The following is a 19,657-nucleotide window of genomic DNA, read 5'->3' as shown; positions in this document are numbered from 1 at the left end:
CCCCATAATAGTAAATGGGAGCTGCTAGGACTCATTGCTCCTAGTTATGAGAATGGCTGTTAAAGTCAGAAAAAAAAATTCAAAATAAGACTGACGGCCGTTCTCGACCGGGAGCAACGGCAGTGTGAAAGGGGCCTTAACCATGCAAACAAATTTTGTGCTACTATACAATTATGTATTTGTTGCATATTGCACCATGTTTAATGATGCATTCTATGGTCATTACATGAGTTTTTTTTGTTAGTCCTTTTTACTTTATCATATATGATTCATTTTTTCCAAAGTTTCCACACATTAGTACATCATTTTTTCTCATTAGCTTATACCTATTCAGTCCTTTTGCACCACTCACACATACCCCCTTCTCTTTACCATCAGGACCATAATCTCACTTGAAATATGGCATTTTCATCAAGTCCTTACACATTTACTTTTCCCCATTAGATTTTATATCATTTATGCTCCACCTATTTTTCTCTTTGAGGACATGGAATGTTTTAATTTGTAGACAGTGATACTACTTTTTTCATTTACACTGCATCCCTTTGCATTTTGAAATTTTGCACTTTTGTTTATTAAAGTGTGACCACCACTATGTCAATTTTTTCTATTCCACACTTTGTATGGTCTTAAAACTTTCTATTTAGCATACCATACAATGTGCCACTAAATCTTCCCTTTGGGTACTGCGATTGGGTTTTTCTGGATCTGTGCAATATTAGAATGTAGTGTTGCATCAGTGTATACTCAGATTAGCCTGTATATTGTGCCATTACATTGTGTGTGCACACTGTATAGCTACAAGTTTATAATTTCTCATTAAATACCCATTTACTTACCCATACTGAGATGCATTGTGTAGTCTGTTGCTGCTCCCTTTTGAATTTCATCATAGTAATTTGCATAAGATTGTTATTTTTATTATACCTCCTGTCTGTGTGAATTGATAAATTATAGCTACATTAATTGCTGTAAATGTTGGTACCCCTGAAATTTTTCTAGAAAATTAAGTATTTCTCACAGAAAAGGATTACAGTAACACATGTTTTGCTATACGTTTGTTTATTCTCTGTGTGTATTGGAACTAAACCAAAAAGAGGGGAGAAAAAAAATGCCAATTGTACATCATCACACCAAACATTAAAAATGGTCTGGACAAAATTGTCACCCTTTCAAATTGTGGATAAATAAGATTGTTTCAAGCATGTGATGCTCCTTTAAACTCACCGGGGGGGCCCAAGTAACAGGTGTGGGTAATATGAAAATCACACCTAAAGCAGATTTAAAAAAAAAAAAAAAAGGAGCAGTTCACTTATTCTTTGCATTGTGTGCCACAGTAAGCATGGACGACAAAGAGGAAAAGAGAACTGTCCGAGGACTTGTAACCGTGAGTGTTTTTCCACAATTTTGGTTCAAGTCCATCTCAAGAGATCTAGATTTGCCTATGTCCACAGTGAGCAACATCAATAAGTTTGCAACCCATGGCACTGTAGGTAATCTACCTGGGCGTGGACGGAAGAGAAAATTTGATGAAAGGTGACAACGCAGGATAGTCCGGATGGTGGATAAGCAGCCCCAAACAAGTTCCAAAGATATTCAAGTGGTCCTGCAGGCTCAGGGAGAATCAGTGTCAGCGTAAACTATCCATCAACATTTAAATGAAACGCTATGGTAGGAGACCCAGGAGGACCCCACTGCTGACAGACAAAGACTACATTTTGCCAAAATGAACTTGAGTAAGCCAAAATCCTTCTGGGAAAGAACATTGTTGACAGATGAGTCCAAGATAGAGCTTTTTGGTAAAGCATATCATTCTACTGAATATGGAACGAGACCTACAAAGAAAAGAACACAGTACCTACAGTGAAATATGGTGGAGGTTCAATGATTTTTTGCTGCTTCGGGCACTGGGTGCCTTTAATGTGGCAAAGCATCATGAAATCTGAGGATTACCAACAGATTTTGGGTCGCACTGTACAGCCCAGTGTCAGAAAGCTGGGTTTGCATCCAAGATCTTGGGTCTTCCAGCAGGACAATGACCCCAAACATATGTCAAAAAGAACCCAGAAATGGATGGCAAAGCAGCACTGGAGAGTTCTGAAGTGGTAGCAATGAGTCCAGATCTAAATCCCATTGAACACCTGTGGAGAGATCTTAATTGCTGTTGGGAAAAGGCACCTTTCAATAAGAGAGACCTGGAGCAATTTGCAAAGAAAGAGTTGTCCAACATTCCGGCTGAGAGGTGTAAGAAGCTTATTGATGGTTATAGGAAGTGACTGATTTTAGATATTTTCCAATGTGTGTGCAAACAAATGTTACGTTAAGGGTGCCAATAATTTTATCCAGTCCATTTTTCGAGTTTGGTGTGACATTATGTCCAATTTGCTTTTTGCCTCCTTTTTTGGTTTAGTTCCAATACACACAAGGGAATAAATATTTATAGCAAGTGTTAATTTTCATGAAAAATTTCATGGGTGCGAACATTTACAGCCATGACTATATACAGCAGACAGTAAAATGGAACACCGATCACATTTTAGCCAATTTGACCCCTTCTTACAAGTATGTTCCTGCAAACTAATGTATATTTGGGTCATGGCATTCCCATGAGCTCAGAAGAGTGCACTGGATAAGCTGATGTCAAACACAGCCCCGCTTTTGCAGCAACTAAAGAGATAGTCTTTTAAATTTAACTCTAGATGCAGTGGTGAGTGACTGGGGGGGGGGGGGGTTCCAAGGGTTGCCATGATAAGTTTTGGAGCCCAGATACAGAATCTTAATAGGCAGGGTCTCAAGCTTTCAGTGCAGTACTGCTATGGACTATACAAGTGATCAGATGTTTGCAGCTTCAAATGCCCCTAAGGGGCCAAAAATAAAGTTATTCTAAAGCCCTTCTAATTCTTCTGCATATGAGTGTTTGAGGGCTGATTTTGTAGATTTGCTGTACATGTGACCCTTTTGATTAAATTTTTTCCTGGGATGTGAGCAAAAAACTGTTTAATACTTTAAACTATTAAAATACTTTAATGTAGGGTCACATGTACTGTATTTTGCTGATGCTTTTTTTCCTAACTATTGAAGTCAATGGGTTGCTAAATAAATTTAGAACCTGGAAGATGTGACCCTGTGAAAACTAATAAGTTTACGCACACAGAAATATTAACTTAGTCCCAAAAGTGATTAACTCCTCCCTGCAGATAGACTTTTGAAGACTCCTTAAATATAATCAGCCCCCAGACCACAAACAAGTTAGCAGTAGTCAAAGAATGAGTTCAGGTCCCTTCCTTTCAAATAGAGGTGACATATGGAGATGAGTGAACTTAGTGATTCAATTTGTCACAATCTTCTCTGCTCGGCAGTTGATGACTATCCTGCATAAATTAGTTCAGCTTTCAGGTGCTCTGGAAAAGGTGGATAGAGTGAGGGTCTCCTAGGACTGTATCCACCTTTTCCAGTCCAAAGCACCTGAAGGCTGAACCAATTTATGCAGGATAAGTCATCAACTGCCGAGCCGAGAAGTTTGTGAAAAAGCAAATCCCTTTAAGTGCGCTCATCTCTAGTCACATAGCACAACTCTGCCTCCTGTCTGTTTCATACCCAAGCCCACCCAACACAGGAGTCAAAGCAGGATACTAGAAGCCCGTTTTTAATGAAGGCATTTTTCTTCACCATTTATTAACTACCCATTATAGTTCTTTAAATATGTTTGTAGTGGTTACTGAGAGGTACCAGATAAAATGTTCTATTTGCTAGGAGTTATGATTTCTATGCAAGTCTAGTCTCAGTATGTATGCATACATTTTCTGCAACAATCTTTGTTTTTGCAGCATATGTGCTGCTAGGTATAAGTGTGTGGCTGCATAAAGAAAGACAAAAAACCAAATCACCTTCAAAAGAGTTTATTACCTCTTTGTAAAACTATTGTATCGCTTGACTCTGCACATGAACTGTTAGACCTCCTGGGACTGCAACACAGAACATACTAAATAAACCGGGTTGAAGTGATCAGGACCACAGCCACAATAGAAAAACAATGGACAACATGCAGGCACCAAGAGTGACAGACAAGGAATAACCCTAAACAGCAGCAAAGCTTCTGGGATTGGAAGGTCAGAAACTGCAGGATTGTGAGGCGGCTTGTGTATACCGTACAGTCATTGCTGCAGGGGCTTGTGGTGAGAGACCTCTACAGCAGTGACGAGTTTAAGCCAGCGCCTGCAGACTAGGTGTACAGTGACTACATAAAGATGGTTAAGTGCTCTGTGTTTCTTAGTTGAAGACTGGCTTCCTGAAGTTTTTGCCTGCAAAACGAGCCTTGGATCCCAACTCCTCTTCAATTCTGTATGGTAAAATAGAACAGTTACTCTTAAATTCCATAGATGAACACAAAGCAGCTCTTGTTCCAACACAATACCACATCTAATCGGGTGTGTGGTATTGCATCTCTGCTCTATAAAGTAGACTTGCCAACTTTAAATGGTAATGCTTTGTTTGTGCAACATGTCAAGAGTTAAAATTGGTATCTTGGTGTACAGATCCCCTCTGATCATTAGGCAAAGATGGTTGCTTTGAGTATAATACGATTACAGAATATGGCCTTCATTATAGTCTATGGAGCAGATCTCCTGCATTGATTACTGTGCACTACTCCTAGCCATAACCAATAATCAGAGCAGTATATACAGGTGTGTTCGTAAATCAGCTTGGCATCAACCCATTACAGATCTACTTTGTATACCACTCAGTTCCTTGTATTTGCATGCTGTTTTCTTAAAAACCTTGTAGCCAATCAACCCCATATCTAGTGACCCTACTCTGATTAAAGCACCCTGGTTTGTTATAACACTTTGCATGGTGTAATGTTGGCACATCTCTGGACAAGTGTATAATTTACAACACCAAGGGTGAGATCTAGAGATGAGCAAATTTACAGTAAATTCAATTCATCACGAACTTCTCGGCTCGGCAGTTGATGACTTATCCTGCATAAATTAGTTCATCCTTCAGGAGTTCCGGTGGGCTGGAAAAGGCGGATACCGTCCTAGGAAAGAGTCTCCTAGGACTGTATCCACCTTTTTCCAGCCCACGGGAGCACCTGAAAGCTGAACTAATTTATGCAGGACAAGTCATCAACTGCCGAGCCGAGAAGTTCGTGACAAATTGAATTTATTGTAAATTCGCTTATCTCTAGTGAGATCAAAACCTGTCCAGTGGAAAAGTTGCCCATAGCAATCAGATTGCTTTAATTTTAACCCCTTAAGGACTGACCCATTTTTACCTCTATGACCAGGCTTTTTTTTTTTATTTGACATGTATCTCTAAATGGTAATAACTTTAGAACGCTTTTTCTGAGCGGTGATTCTGAGAGCGTTTTTTTCGTGACATTGTCATTTATATACCGTATTTATCGGCGTATAACACGCACTTTTTAGGCTAAAATTTTTAGCCTAAAGTCTGTGTGCGTGTTATACGCCGATACACCCCCAGGAAAGGCACGGGGAGAGAGGCCGTCGCTGCCCGTTTCTCTCCCCCTGCCTTCCCTGGGGTCTAGAGCGCTGCTGTCGGTCCTTCTCACCCCCTGGCTATCGGCTAGCCAGGGGGTGAGAAGCGGTGCCGACAGCCAGGGGGAGAGAAGAGGCAGTGGCACCCATTGCCGGCGCCGCTGCCACCCCCCATCCCGGTGGCATAATTACCTGAGTCGGGTCCGCGCTGCTGCAGGCCTCCGGCGTGCGTCCCCGGCGTCGTTGCTATGCGCTGAACAGCGCGGCGCACGACGTCAGTGCGCCGCGCATAGCAACGACGCAGGGGACGCACGCCGGAGGCCTGCAGCAGCGCGGACCCGACCCAGGTAATTATGCCACCGGGGATGGGAGGGGGGGGGAGGCAACGGGGCAGTGGCGCCGGCAATGGGTGCCGCTGCCCCTTCTCTCCCCCTGGCTGTCGGCGCCGATAGTCAGGGGGACAGAACGGGCACCGGCGCTGATAGCCAGGGGGAGAGAAGGGCCGACAGCAGCGCTCTAGACCCCAGGAAAGGCAGGGGGAGAGAAGCGGGCAGCGACGGCCTCTCTCCCCCTGCCTTTCCTGGGGGTATATATCAGGGTATACACGCGCACCCTCATTTTACCATGGATATTTGGGTAAAAAACTTTTACCCAAATATCCTTGGTAAAATGAGGGTGCGTGTTATAGGCCGGTGCGTGGTATACCCCGATAAATACGGTAAGTGGTGCATTTTTGTTGCCACATGAAGCATTTGTGAAAAACTTCAAAATATTATGAAAAACTGGAATTTCTGGCATTTTTAAATTTATGGTTTACACTGTGCAGTAAAAGTGATGTTATATTTATTCTGTGGGTCAGTACGATTATGGCGATACCCATTTTATATAGCTTTCTATGTTTTTTTCCTGAGCAAATTTTTTCTGACATTCATTTTCCAACATCCGTAACTTTATTTTTCGTCCAATGCCATTAAGGGCTTATTTTTGCGGGATGAGCTGTACTTTTTATTGGTATCATTTTTGTGCTATGTGCTACCTTTTGATCTTTATTCCGCTATTTGTACCAAAATTGGCGAATTGCTTTTTTTTTACGGCGTTCACTGTGCAGGATAATTTACATTATAGTACATGTCATTATGGATGTGGCAATACCCATTTATCTGATTTGTGTTTTTGGTAATACAGGGCTTTTATTGGGAAAGGGGCATTTCTCTTTTTTTCACACTTCACTTTTTTTTTACAGGTTATACCATGCTGCAATAAATTTGTACTGCAGCACAGTATAACCTGATGAGCTGCAGACACTACAGGCTGTGCGATCCAGCCTCTGGCTGGATCTGAAAGGCTTCTGTAGCAGGCAGACAGGAGGTCATAATCTGACCTCCTGCTGCCATAGCAACCAACAGCAAGCCGCGATTGTATCACAGCACTGCCATTGGAGAACAGGGGGTGAGTGCTCCCCTGTCAACACCATAGATGCAGTGATCAGGATTGATCATGGCATCTATGGGGTTAATGCTGCCGGGCCCCGTCGCCGATCTCCGACACTTCCATGGGCAGCGCAGGAGATTGCTAGGACGTATGCATACGTCCAATTGCGTGAACGTGTCGGATGATTGGATGTATGCATACGTCCTATAGTGGGAAGGGGTTAAAAAAGGCCTCTGAAAATTAAGTGGTGAACTGATTTGTTGCCATGGGCTACTCCGCAACTTTTCCTCTGGAGAAGTTGATAAACCCCCAAGAGATTAAACTAATCTAATAGTATGGTGTTTAGAGCAACAGAAGTAATGCCTGTGTTTAGTTTTGTGCCACACTGAAGACTCTTCCCTCCATTATTCACACAGTGAAAGCTAAAATGTACATCACCCACTTTGGGCATCTACCTCAAACTGCAAATTTAGACAGACACTCACCTGAGCAGTTGGTTGTATTTAGCAAGTCTCTCAGATCTACAAGGAGCACCAGTTTTTATCTAAGGGGGAAAAAAAAATTATATATTCAGGTTTAGCTAACTATAAAAGCCCCAAAAATTAAAATGACATCTTCTAGTTTCTCATACCTGTCCAGTGCAGAGGCCAACCACAAGATCAGCAATGAAGGTGTCTTCAGTCTCTCCAGATCGATGACTGACCATAACTCCCCAGCCGTTGGTCTGAGCCAGTTTGCATCTGCACACGAAAACATGAAAATATGGTAATTTGAGCAGTTACATGTCAGTGGGAGTTAGCCATCCCCAGGCCTATATGTGCATCCAGAGTCAATATTGCTGCTACAGTTCCATTATGAAATTGGATGCCATCATAGTCAAGGCTACGTAAATACTACTACAGAGGGGGGGGGGGGGAAGAGAGAAAAAAAAAAAATGCCCTGTAAAAGTTGTAACATTTCTACATCCAAGGTTGTCTAGATTGGAACCAGAAGGACCAGCTTAGTATCCCCAAATTCTTAGATTGGTACAAACAGTTTGTAACCCAGAACCACTACTTACGCCTGCAGAGATTCGGTAACAGAGCCAATCTGGTTGACCTTCAGAAGTAGACAGTTGCAGGCCTTCTCAGCAACAGCCTTCTCAATTCTCTTGGGGTTGGTCACAGTCAAGTCGTCTCCTACTACCTGGATCCCTACACTGCCAGTGAAGTTAGTCCATGCAGGCCAGTCATCCTGGTCAAATGGATCTTCAATGGAAACAACTAGTGGGAGGGAAGAAGGGAAAAAAAATTGTGACACCAATTGCTCGCGATAAGTGTGGTCTTAAAGTAGAACTCGAGCAAAAATTAGTTTATCCCCAGCTCTTCAAATTTCTCTTTTAAGTTTGTTTAAAGTTGTAAGCCCAGTAGCCCACTAGAAGTCACCTGGATAATCTTTAACAAAGCTCTTGTATAGATCGGCCAGTTGGTCAGGGGAGATGTATCTGCTGGGGTCATCTGGGGACTTGAAGTCCAAGTCATACTTTCCATCACGGTAGAACTCAGAAGCTGCCACATCCATTCCAATCACAATCTTCTCTGGGTATCCAGCCTTGTTAATAGCAGTCTTTAGAAGTTCCAGAGCTGTTGGGGGGGGGGGGGGGGGGGGATTAAAGTCATCATGTCAGTTTATATACCACAAAGAATAAACTTATGGAACAAAGATTTTAAGTTATTAGTCAGTATTCAGAAGACTACATCTAACAAATACAATACCACCAACACCATGTCACCAAGGAAGCAATAAGTGAGAATCATGGATGGGTAACGGATGTCACCCAACTCTAAGATTTGTTGAGCTGCTCATTCACTTAACATCCCATGACCTCCACCAGCCTGTGTAGTGGAGTAACAATCAATATATAAAGTTGTTTCTTCCCACAGCAAGTCTACATGCTGTATACAGTTACAGTAACATGGCGGCAGCTACATTTACAACTAGTTTATTCTTTCTGGGCACAATGTATATTTTTGCAAGATATATATTTTTAACAAAAAATCCCTGAAATTCTGGAATGAGTTCTGGGTCACATTCTAGACTTTGGAAAATCTGAACACTTGGATCAGCACATTCCCTAGAGACATTGGACTCTTTCCACAATTTTGCTTTCCAATTGATTTGGAGTGTTACTCAACTCTAGTAGAAACCCAGATGAGAACACTTACCTTCCTTATTCTCAAGGATGTTGGGTGCAAAGCCACCCTCGTCTCCAACATTGGTGGCATCTTGGCCATATTTGGCTTTGATCACATTCTTTAGATTATGGTAAACTTCTGCACCAATACGCATGGCCTCCTTGAAAGAAGAAGCCCCAACAGGCAAGATCATGAACTCTTGCATAGCAAGCTTGTTGCCAGCATGAGATCCACCATTGATCACATTGAATGCCTGTGAAGAAAGGTCAGTGAGTAGACTCAGTTGTGCATGTTTACTGAATTTATACCATGAGATATAAGCTGATAACTTACAGGAACAGGAAGAATGACTTCTGGGTTTCCAGCCAGATCAGCAATATGACGATACAGAGGAACTCCTTTTTCAGCAGCACCAGCCTTGCACACTGCCAGAGACACTCCGAGGATGGCATTGGCACCAAACTTTGCTACAAAGGAACAAGAATTTAAGTATTTAACATAGTGTAATCTATCAAGTCTGTTACTGCAACATGGGAAAAACAGGAAAGGCCAACTAGTTCTACAATGTATAGCCAGAACTCATGCTACAGTAGCATTAGCCAAGTTACAAATATAACTACATGGAAAGTTTGAGGTTACAGTTAAATACCCACGTGAATTCTTTTGCTATACCTCATACTAAGTCTTCAGTACATAAGCCTCTTGTATAAAAGAATCCCAGGTGAGAGATCGCAGGACAAGTTTAGTTTTTCTCAAAGTATTGTCTAACTCAAAGCAATTAGTAAAGGACTTAAAGGCCTTTTGTCAGGTACCTTCATCAGGGTGCTAAACATTTGCACTTCTCCCAGATAACATTACTGTATCCATGACATCAGTAGCAACAGCAAAGCTGAGTAAATATTTTATGAATGGCGACAATGATGTAGGGTGCCTAGCATATACAGTACACTTACACTTGTTCTCAGTTCCATCCATCTCAAGCATTAGTTTGTCAATCTTTTCCTGATCCACAACACTTACATTCTATGAGAGGAAAAAAAAAAAGTTTAGTACCAAACTTCAATATAAGTGACAGTAATTTGTGTTATCAGACATGTTAGGGTTATGTCACGTCTAATTTCAAAACACTGAACTCTGCATGCACATTAAACTCACTTGGGGACCACTGACCTTTGTTGGGAGTCCAGTAACTGGGACCATCACTGGTCATGAAAACAGTTACCCACTATTCTGTGGATAGGGATAACTTAAAAGGGAACTCCTGTACCCAACTCCTCCCCTATGCACAAGATAGGGGATAAGTGTCTGATAGTGGTGGCCCTTTAATCTTTGCATAAATCAAATTTAAGCACACTGCCATGTTAGAGCTCCAACATGGACTAATAGTAGGAAATTGGATGTACTGCACTGTTCTATGCAAGGGAAGTGGGGTTCTTTCCTCTAGAAGCAGTACCTCTGTGCCAATGGGGTCTGGGAAAGTATTCCATACAAAATAGTAGAGCCTGTTCAATTCTGTACAAGCTCACAGCCAAGTTACATGGGCCTGTATCTCGCACTATGTCTGGCAGCTTTTGAACAAGTATCTGCATGCTCATTAAATAAGCCTGAAGATCATGTAACAAGTGTCTCCACCAGAACCTGTTGCTGTAAGTTTACACCTGCACCCACATTTAAAATACAGATGTTCACTTTCCATAGGGGAGGCCATGGATCACTTGCACAGAATAACCCAAATTCTGTACCAAAACCTTAGTTCTGCATATTAGAAGTAGCCATTAGGAATACTAAATATGTAAAATTACAATATTTAGATGTACACATTTTCTCTGATTATTCAAATGTTTTAATTCCATCCACACTGCTACTTTAAAGACAATGGTGTGTTGAGGCGAGTGGATTACCAGACGTACACTAGAGAGCAGTGCTTTTAACATGTGCTAAGAAAAATTGTTGCCATGGCTTTCACTATAAATTTGATCTTGATAGGATTAAGTGGATTTATAACCTCAATGTGGGTTTATTGCAGTTCTGTCAAGTCAGTCATTGGGGCAGGTTGCTCTGTCCTGCAGGACAGCTTAGAGGGGGGGGAATCTACATTGCCATGCTTCTGATCAGGGTGGAAGAACCAATGTCGCTCTTTACATCATAGGACAGGTTTACTAGTAACTGAGAGGATCATAGCCATGATGAATCTACCAAAAAGTCATGTTTTCTTGCCAATCTTGTCCTTGCTCAATGGCACATACTCTAGCTTGTCTGATTGTCAAGATTTACATAGTGGTCAAACACTATGCACTGGCAACTTAAAGGGGTACAATTTTTTATTTTTTTAATTAAAAAATACAGAGCAGAATGTTGGCATGTAAATGCCAACAAAACCACCACTACTGGACTTTCCACAATCTTTTTCCAGTTACTTTTGGTTTACTGACCACACTATGGCTCAGCTAGTCACTGGCTGCAGAGTTTCTGCCTTGGCCTGGTGATAGGCTGAGCAGCAGTGGGATGAGTTGACACAAGGCAGAAAGGATTGACGCTTCCCAGCATCCCCGCCCCATATCCTGTAGAAGACCTGATTCACCAAAGTAAACGTGACAGCCCTCAGTGATTGGCTGAATGGGCAAGAGTGTGCTGCGGAGAAGCAATGGATCCTGCATGCTGAAGTGAGAGCTGGGACTTGTACAGGAGATAGTAGGGGGGGGGGGGGTGCAGGAAATTGGAAACCTGGAGGCTGAGTGAAGCACTGGAGGCTCTGAGTCTGAAGCCTCACAACTACAGGGCCGGAGTATCATGACATCACGATACTCCAGCCCTGTTATTGTGAGGCTTCAGAGAGCCTCTAGTGCTGCATGAGAGATTGGGGGTCCCCAGCAGCAGGACCCCCACAATCAGACATCTTATCCCCTATCCTTTGGATGGAAACTCTGCTTCCAGTTTGATTCTTACTTTACCCGGATCCGCTGCACCATTCAGCTTTAATCTCCTATTTTCGTTATATGCAAGTGAGGTCCTAACTGGCAGCAGCCAGGCTAACTGGCACTCTGACGTCAGTGCCGCCCAGCTCATTAATATTCCTCTCTTCATTACAGAGTGGGGAGAAGAGGGAGGGGAGGAATATTGATGAGCTGGGCATCACTGCAGCCTGGCACTGACAGACAGTTAGCATCTCATTTGAATATACCAAAACTGAAGATTAAGGCCGAACAGCACGGCGGATCCGTGCACGGTAAGGATCAAACTGATCAGTGTCCCCTGCATTACCAGCCAGTCCTGCTGGTTGGAGGGGGGGGAGCCGACAGTTTTTCTTTAAGATCAACTTTGGAAGGACAAAGCAATTTAAGAGCATAAGAGGTTAGTAACCAGTTAAATAACCCATACCTTTCCAACCAGTGCTGGTGCAATGGTTTTATTGATGTGCTCAACGGCTTTAGAGACACCTGGAAAGGACAAGCACATTCAATCACTGCACTGATCACACTAGCATGCATTGGAGACATTTCTAGACTGACATCTCCTGCTGAAAGCCTCAGTGTTCTGCCGAACTATTACATGCACATCTAAAGCAACAAGCAGGAGATGTAGGCTGTCTAGGAATGTCACCTCAGTTAGTCAAACCCCATGCATTGGGAGGAGTGAGGCACACATACTCCCATTACCTGGGTGCATAAAGCAGGTCCTAGAAACTCGTTTACATATTTCACAGCTCTGCTCACACCTGAGAGCAAGGGACAGAGATGAGGACATTACAACAGGCTAAACCCATTAACAGTAGTCTGAGGGGCTGCTATAAGTCACAAGGAAAGTTAAAGGCTGACCATTGAACTGCATGTAATGATTTCTCCCATGGGACAGAAATTCTGCAGATTTTTAAGCTGAAAAAACAACCTACAAACAGTGCAAATGTGGGTTTGATTGTAGGGAGTGCAAATAAATGACAGCGAATAGGCTGGATTTTTACTTCCCTGCTAATGTCAATGGGGAAATCTGTAGTGGATCTGCAACAGACTGACATGTGTGATGTAATATGCTGATATTAACACAATTCTGCAGAGCACCTTAAAGATTTAATTGGAAGTACAAGCATTTGCTAAAACAAAACACTGAAACTGAATGATGGTGGTTTAATACATTTGGGCAGATGCTCTAGCTTTCACTTTTCTTAAATATACTACAAATCTCAACCTAGAAAGGAAAAAGGCACTGGCAACCAAGGCAAGAAGTACAGCCTTACCTTTTCCCAAGTAACGTGTTTTGTCATTGTCACGGAGCTCAAGTGCTTCATAGATACCGGTGGAGGCTCCACTAGGTACTGCAGCACGGAAAAGACCTGCAAAGCAAAATAGTGGCTGAGTGGTGACAGATTTAAGGTTTTTGCTTAAGTCTAGGTTATGTCATTTCAAAGGAAATCTAGTGGTTACAGACATATTAAGGCACCACAGCATTATATCCAAACTAAATTTGTTGGTGCCTTTTCTTAATGGAAAAGTTATTTACGTTCAATACAATGGAAAAGTTATTTAATACAGTTCATGTAGCAAACTGTCAAGGAACTTGTTAAATTGTCACTCCACATCCTACTGTCCTGGCAGGACTACAGACTGTCCATGCCAAACAACAAGTGCCGGAGTCAGAAGACAAGTGAATGCCAGGACAGAAAGATCTTCCGACCACGTAGTGATACAGAATGACCATTGAAGTAAATCATTGTTTGTATTCATAAAATGTGAATCTGCAAGTTCCATCTATATTTTGTCCACCAAATCAGCACTAAGAACTGTTGGTGCCCAAATATTTCTAATGGCAACTAGTGATGCTTATGAAAGTGTGTCCAACCATGTTTTGTTACAGCCCAGAAGAACAGTAAAGCTGATGTAAAGGATGTTCAGTGGGTAACACCAGGCCCTTTTGTCCTCTGTTGTAAAAAAAAAAAAAAAAAAAACCTATTTTTGGGTTAGGTGGACTACTTTGCCTTGCTGTACCTAGCAGAAAGGGCCTTCATAGCAAGGAGAGTATACAAATTACTTCTATTAAGTTTAGGCTTGAGAGATATCCAAGTGTTCTTACACAACTGTCAAAATATACTACCAAAGGAGAAGCTAAGTCCTAGCCAAACACACCCCTCCTTTCATGGAACTATTTGAAGACATGTCAATAACCCACCTTTTGAGGTATACAGGTCAACCTCCACAGTGGGGTTACCACGGGAGTCAAAAATCTCTCTTGCATGGATCTTAAGGATGGACATGGTGCTGTTGGACAGGAGAGAAGAAAAAAAATAGATTACAAACTGAGCAAAGTGAGAAGAAAATTTATACCACTTACACGATTTATTAACATTAAAACTTAAGCACAAGATAACTCAATCTTAAAAGCAAATTTTGCAGTGAAAAGGAGACCATACTTTTGAACACCAAGGTATTTTGGCAACTTGTTATAGAATATAGGTCTTTCACCAGAAGTATGGGGGAGCAAAAGGGTTACCCATGTCCCAATTATAGCTCCATGAAAATCCCATTAGATGCCATGGTAAGGCATTGGCAAACTTCACCCCTGCCATCACTTGCTGGCACCTTGAAAGAGGCATTGTAGGTGCCAATCACATATGACAGACTTCAATATTTTTGCAGTTCTGTGCATTCTATAGTTTGAAGGTGTTGCAAATCGTGGTTGCCTTCTTCCAAAAAACGATCCACAGATTGTATGGGGTTTACAGCTCAGCCCCACTTTAGTAGAGCAGAGAAGCAATATCAGACCTATAGCAGACAGCGTTAGGCTATACTCATGGCAGAATTTCCGCAAATTCCACATCAAAAATCCCAATAGACTTCAATGGGATTCCACACATCAGAATTTCCGCATGTGGATTCTGCACAATCCAGACACCACCCAAATAAATGCGGATGTGGAACTGGTGAGGAAGTTCTGCCGTGTGAATATAACCTTACTGTTTCCAGAAGCAGATTTGTTTTTCAGGCCTTATTCACATCAGTGGTACAAGCTCTATATGCAGAAACAAATCCAATGGACCTTCAGTCAATTAGAGCTGTCAGGATCAGTTGGTGTCCATCTATGATGAATCTGTTATAAGAGTCTAACACCGATGTGAACATAGCCTTACAAGTTGTATACCTCATTAAGTAGCGTGTAGCAATTAAACTAATTTTTTTATCATGTAGTACCACAGGTGTAGTGAACCAACCATGCATGCTTAAGCCTCGCATCTGCTTTTCCACCTTGACTGTCATTCAGGTTACATTAAAAGTATTGTACAAGCAAATGCCAATCCAAACTGTTGATTTTTTTTTTAAAAGTTCCCAGTTTGCCTTGTAGGAAACAGCATAAAGCATTTTCTGAATCAGCATAAAGAGGGTTAATCCTTTACAAACACTGGCTATGAGGGAGGATGTAATGATCCCTCAAGGTCACGACATCTCCTTTGATGGCGCAGCCCCATTGTCTAACCAGGGAGCACAAGCTGCTGAGCCATCACCATACACTTCGACATGACAACCTGATGAAGCCATGCTCATCATACAGACTATGTACATACACAGCTACAGTAAGTCCTTGGTGTTAAGCCTTCCGGGTTTCCGTGCTCCGCCTCCTCTGCAACGTCAGAAATACTGCAATTCAGGTTAACCCTTTTGTTACATGCCAACACCAATTCTAATAAACAAACCTAGATTTGTACAACCCGAGAAGGCTTTATAGAAGGTTTGAGGCTTAGCTTGCTCATAGGTGTTGTAGAGGCCAATCGGTGCAAGAGTCAGGAGAGAAAGAGGCCGAGCACCAAAGCCTTCTCCATTCACCACCACAATACTCATCACGTAGCATCTTCCAAGCTCCGGGGCATGCTCAGTAACCTGCTCAGGTCATACCATTTTCAAGGGCATTCTACATCCTATAGAGCTAGCTGTCACTCCCATATAATCCAATCTTTGTTTGCTAACAAGTTTAAGCAATACAATGTAACAGCTAAGAAAAGCATCCCATCATTGAAGCACGTTAAGCCATTTGGCTGAGTGGGTGGGCTTATGTAGCAGCCATTGGCTGTCCAGGCATGCTGGGAGTTGTAGTTCTGAAACTGCTTGAGGTCCACTATTCTTGATCCCCCAGAAAAGGGGGCATGCTTTTGGACAGTATAATTTGCATATTCATTTGTTGCACTCAGGCACGCTAATAATGGGGTCATGACATTCTAGTTACAGAGTGAAACAAATTAATATGCAAATTATACTGTCCAAAAGCATGCACCTTTTATGGGGGGGATCTAGAATAAGAGAAGTGGCCCTCCAGCTGTTGCTAAACTACAATGGCTGTCCAGGCATGCTGGAAGTTGTTTTTCCACAGCTGGAGAGCCACAGTTTGGAGAGCACCAGAATACAGTATGCAGAAAGGGTTACCCATGTAGCAAATGCAACAGCAGCAAAACTTCTGCCATGAACTGCAGCCATTTAAAGCTTCCAATTAACTTGTGAATCCCTCCCCACCCCAAAAAAGACTGATCATGCAGTCCCATGTAACCAGGATATATAAAAAAAAAAAAAATCACCTGGAGCAAGCCGGTTCTCAAGAGTCAAATTTTACATAAGTTGCCCTATGACAGCAATGAGCGCAAAACAACCTACAAAGCAGTTTTATACAGTGTCGCACTGTTTCCCCAGATAGTACAAAGGTTCCAGTGAAAGGGCACAGTTCTAGCACAACAACATTCACTACTCTGCAGTCACATCACCAATGACCCACTTCTAAAGCAACAGGGCTTCATTGGACATCTAGAGCCTGCAGCCACATCTATCCTAATCTAGGAAGGGCTCGCTGGTTTGCTTTAACCCTGTCACTGCCGCATCACTCCTATAGACATGACTCGTTGCTTATAGATTTAGTTACACACTTCTTTCCTCATTTCCGTAGAGAAGGGCTGGATTATTAGTCATAATTGCATTTCCTTCTCGCATCGGAGCCGTGGAAAATAGTGATTCAGTGAGCAATAACACTCATCTCCAGAAAATGGCTGCTGTGCAGACGTGCAGTTACTCACGAGCAGAACAGGTCTAGGCCTGGCAGTCTGTCAAGGGGGCTACCCACCAGTGGATTGCATCAGGGGACATTTTATTAGCTCAATGGGGGGGGGGGGAAGAGAAGAGGGGGAATGAACATATACACACAAAAAGAAAAATTAGCTGGCACAACCTAATACACGGGTGCACACTGCTGTGGCAGATACAGAGTATACAAAAAAGAAGATTGCAGCTGCACACATTGGTCAAAAAATGGAGGCTCTTAGCGCACTTTGATCAAAAACGTGTCCCCCATCCACCACGGGGAGGTGGCCTCATTTAGGATTGTATAATTGTATATTGTATATGGATCCAGCATGTCACCCAGTCAGAGGCTATATGCCCAGCAGAGGCGAGTTGGTATCTGAGTGTTAGGATCCCATCCTAAATGAGGCCACCTCCCCATGGTGGATGGGGGACACGTTTTTGATCAAAGAAGTGCGCCAAGAGCCTCAATTTTTTGACCAATGTGTGCTGCAGCAATCTTTTTTTGTGTAATATATATGTGATAAAATATATATATATATATATATATATATATATATATATATATATATATATATATATATATATATATATATATATATATATATATATATATATATATATATATATATTTTTTTTTTTTTTTTTTTTTTTTTCACAGGACTGAAATATTGCACATTTTTGGGGGATTTTTTTCCCCTCTATAGCAATAGGATAGTCAAAATATGCAGCATTTCAGACCTGTGTGAACATACCCTTAAGCAGGTTAGTGCAGAAACCAGTATCCAACAAGAGCGAGCATCTTATAAGGGTCAAAGGTAGAGGTCAATGAAGCATTCTATTACACCAGTGTTTCCAAACCAGGGTGCCTAGTTACAAAACTACAACTCCCAGCATGCCCAGACAGCCATTGGCTGTCCAGGCATGCTAGGAGTTGTAGTTTTGCAACAGCTGGAAGCACCCTGGTTTGGAAAAAAACGACTATTAACCCATAGGACAAAACAGTATCTTACACAAGGTCGTTGCATAATTTGCCATTTAGTTCATTTTCCCAATGGCGCCTCTACAGGATTAAGTCTATTCAGCTTCCATTAAAGCATCATTGCAGCCGGTCACACCCCTCCGCCTCTAGGTGAGCATGCGTTCAGGTGGTGCACGATTAAAATAGGTGCCAGCCATTGATATCTAAACCAGCAAACGTACCACGCCCAAGCGACAGATCATGCGTTATTAACCCCCTTCATACTGGCAAAGCTTGTTAACCTCATAGGGTACATGCAACTAGCACAGTAAGGCAGCACGTCCATTTTAGAAGGGATGACTCAGTTCCTTCGCCTTCTCTAGAGACATCCCCAGCCACTTTTGCAAGTGAAGAAGGATGCAAGAACTGTTCTAGAAGGTCTGAATAAAAAAAAAAAAAAGGTGAAAAATAAGATAAATGCTGCTCTCTTTTGGTTTGGCAATAACGTACAGTAACGACCAATAATTGTGCAACACGCCTCTACTGGGGAACTCAAATAGACTTGCAGAATGGACACATGAAGGGTTAAGACTGCAAACTAAGATGACCGAATCCCACCCTATGCATGCAGGTTTCTATTTCTAGCAAGCGGCAGCTGAGACCAGCAGCATCTGTCATGGCGTTTTACTGTACAGGATCCACAAGTGTCACATTCCAGCGGCATATACTGTAGATGGCAGCAGGTACAGTATATAGAACCACTATGCCAAGGACTGTATATGCCTGCAGAGACCAGCAGCCATGGCAACTAACCCACAATACCATGGCAAATGAGTATTGCAGTGAGGATGCAGAGCAGGGCCACAGAATGTGATCAGCAACCTGTGGCTCTGCATCCATTCCAAAACTACAACTCCCAGCATGCCCAGACAGCCAATGGCTGTCTGGGCATGCTGGGAGTTGTAGTTTTGGAACAGATACAGAACACTGATTTAAAGCAAAGGGAAAAAAATAAATTAGAATATAAAAAAAAAATTGTAAATATATTTAATAGATTTTTTAAATTTTCCCTTATCTTCATGGAAGTCAATGTAAATTTGCAAATGAATGATCACGTGATAGATCTACAATAGTAAATCTATCATACAGGAAAAACAGAGTAACTGTAATACCTGAAACTATAATATTAGTGCTTGCACCCCCATAACGGGCCCCCCCAGCACTGCACCTGCACTCACCTCTGCTGTTACAACTCTGCTTCCCGGATAAGAGAAAGGAGAAGAAACGACAACGGCGCCGAGCTTATATAGTGCAGAGCCCCGCCCCCTTATCAGCCGTCACATGCCCCCCCCCTTGGGGTTCCCCAGAGGAACGTGATTGGCTAGGAAGCGCTCATGCGACCTTGCCGAGACAGGCCGGAAGTGGAGACAAGCTGAGCGTGCTGCTCACAGGTAGACGGGCGCTGTACGTGAGGGGGAGCACTGGAGCTGCTGGGGGGGGGGGGGATTAGTGACGTACGGCGCCGTGGGATGCTTCATGTTTGAG

General features: G+C 42.5%; 1 protein-coding gene across 2 annotated transcripts; it reads right to left on the bottom strand.

Moving 5' to 3' along the window:
- Window positions 1-3,883: 3,883 nt before the first annotated feature.
- On the bottom strand, window positions 3,884-19,412 carry LOC130293465 (enolase). 2 transcript variants are annotated; one of them, XM_056542167.1, is made up of 12 exons: window positions 19,351-19,412; window positions 14,267-14,355; window positions 13,338-13,433; window positions 12,485-12,543; window positions 10,060-10,129; window positions 9,440-9,573; window positions 9,137-9,359; window positions 8,357-8,554; window positions 7,993-8,194; window positions 7,564-7,672; window positions 7,418-7,476; window positions 3,884-4,339 (listed from the first exon to the last, which is right to left on the bottom strand). In XM_056542167.1, exons 2-12 carry the CDS (start codon window positions 14,349-14,351, stop codon window positions 4,270-4,272), a joined length of 1,305 nt encoding a protein of 434 aa, XP_056398142.1. In that variant the 5' UTR covers window positions 14,352-14,355; window positions 19,351-19,412; the 3' UTR covers window positions 3,884-4,269. The 2 variants fall into 2 exon arrangements, with proteins under 2 accessions (XP_056398142.1, XP_056398143.1); XM_056542168.1 differs by lacking the exon at window positions 19,351-19,412 and adding an exon at window positions 15,786-15,809.
- Window positions 19,413-19,657: the final 245 nt, after the last annotated feature.

The sequence above is a fragment of the Hyla sarda genome, chromosome 10, assembly GCF_029499605.1.
Source record: "Hyla sarda isolate aHylSar1 chromosome 10, aHylSar1.hap1, whole genome shotgun sequence".
Taxonomy (NCBI): Eukaryota; Metazoa; Chordata; class Amphibia; order Anura; family Hylidae; genus Hyla; species Hyla sarda.
This window is presented reverse-complemented; position numbering and strand designations above follow the sequence as displayed.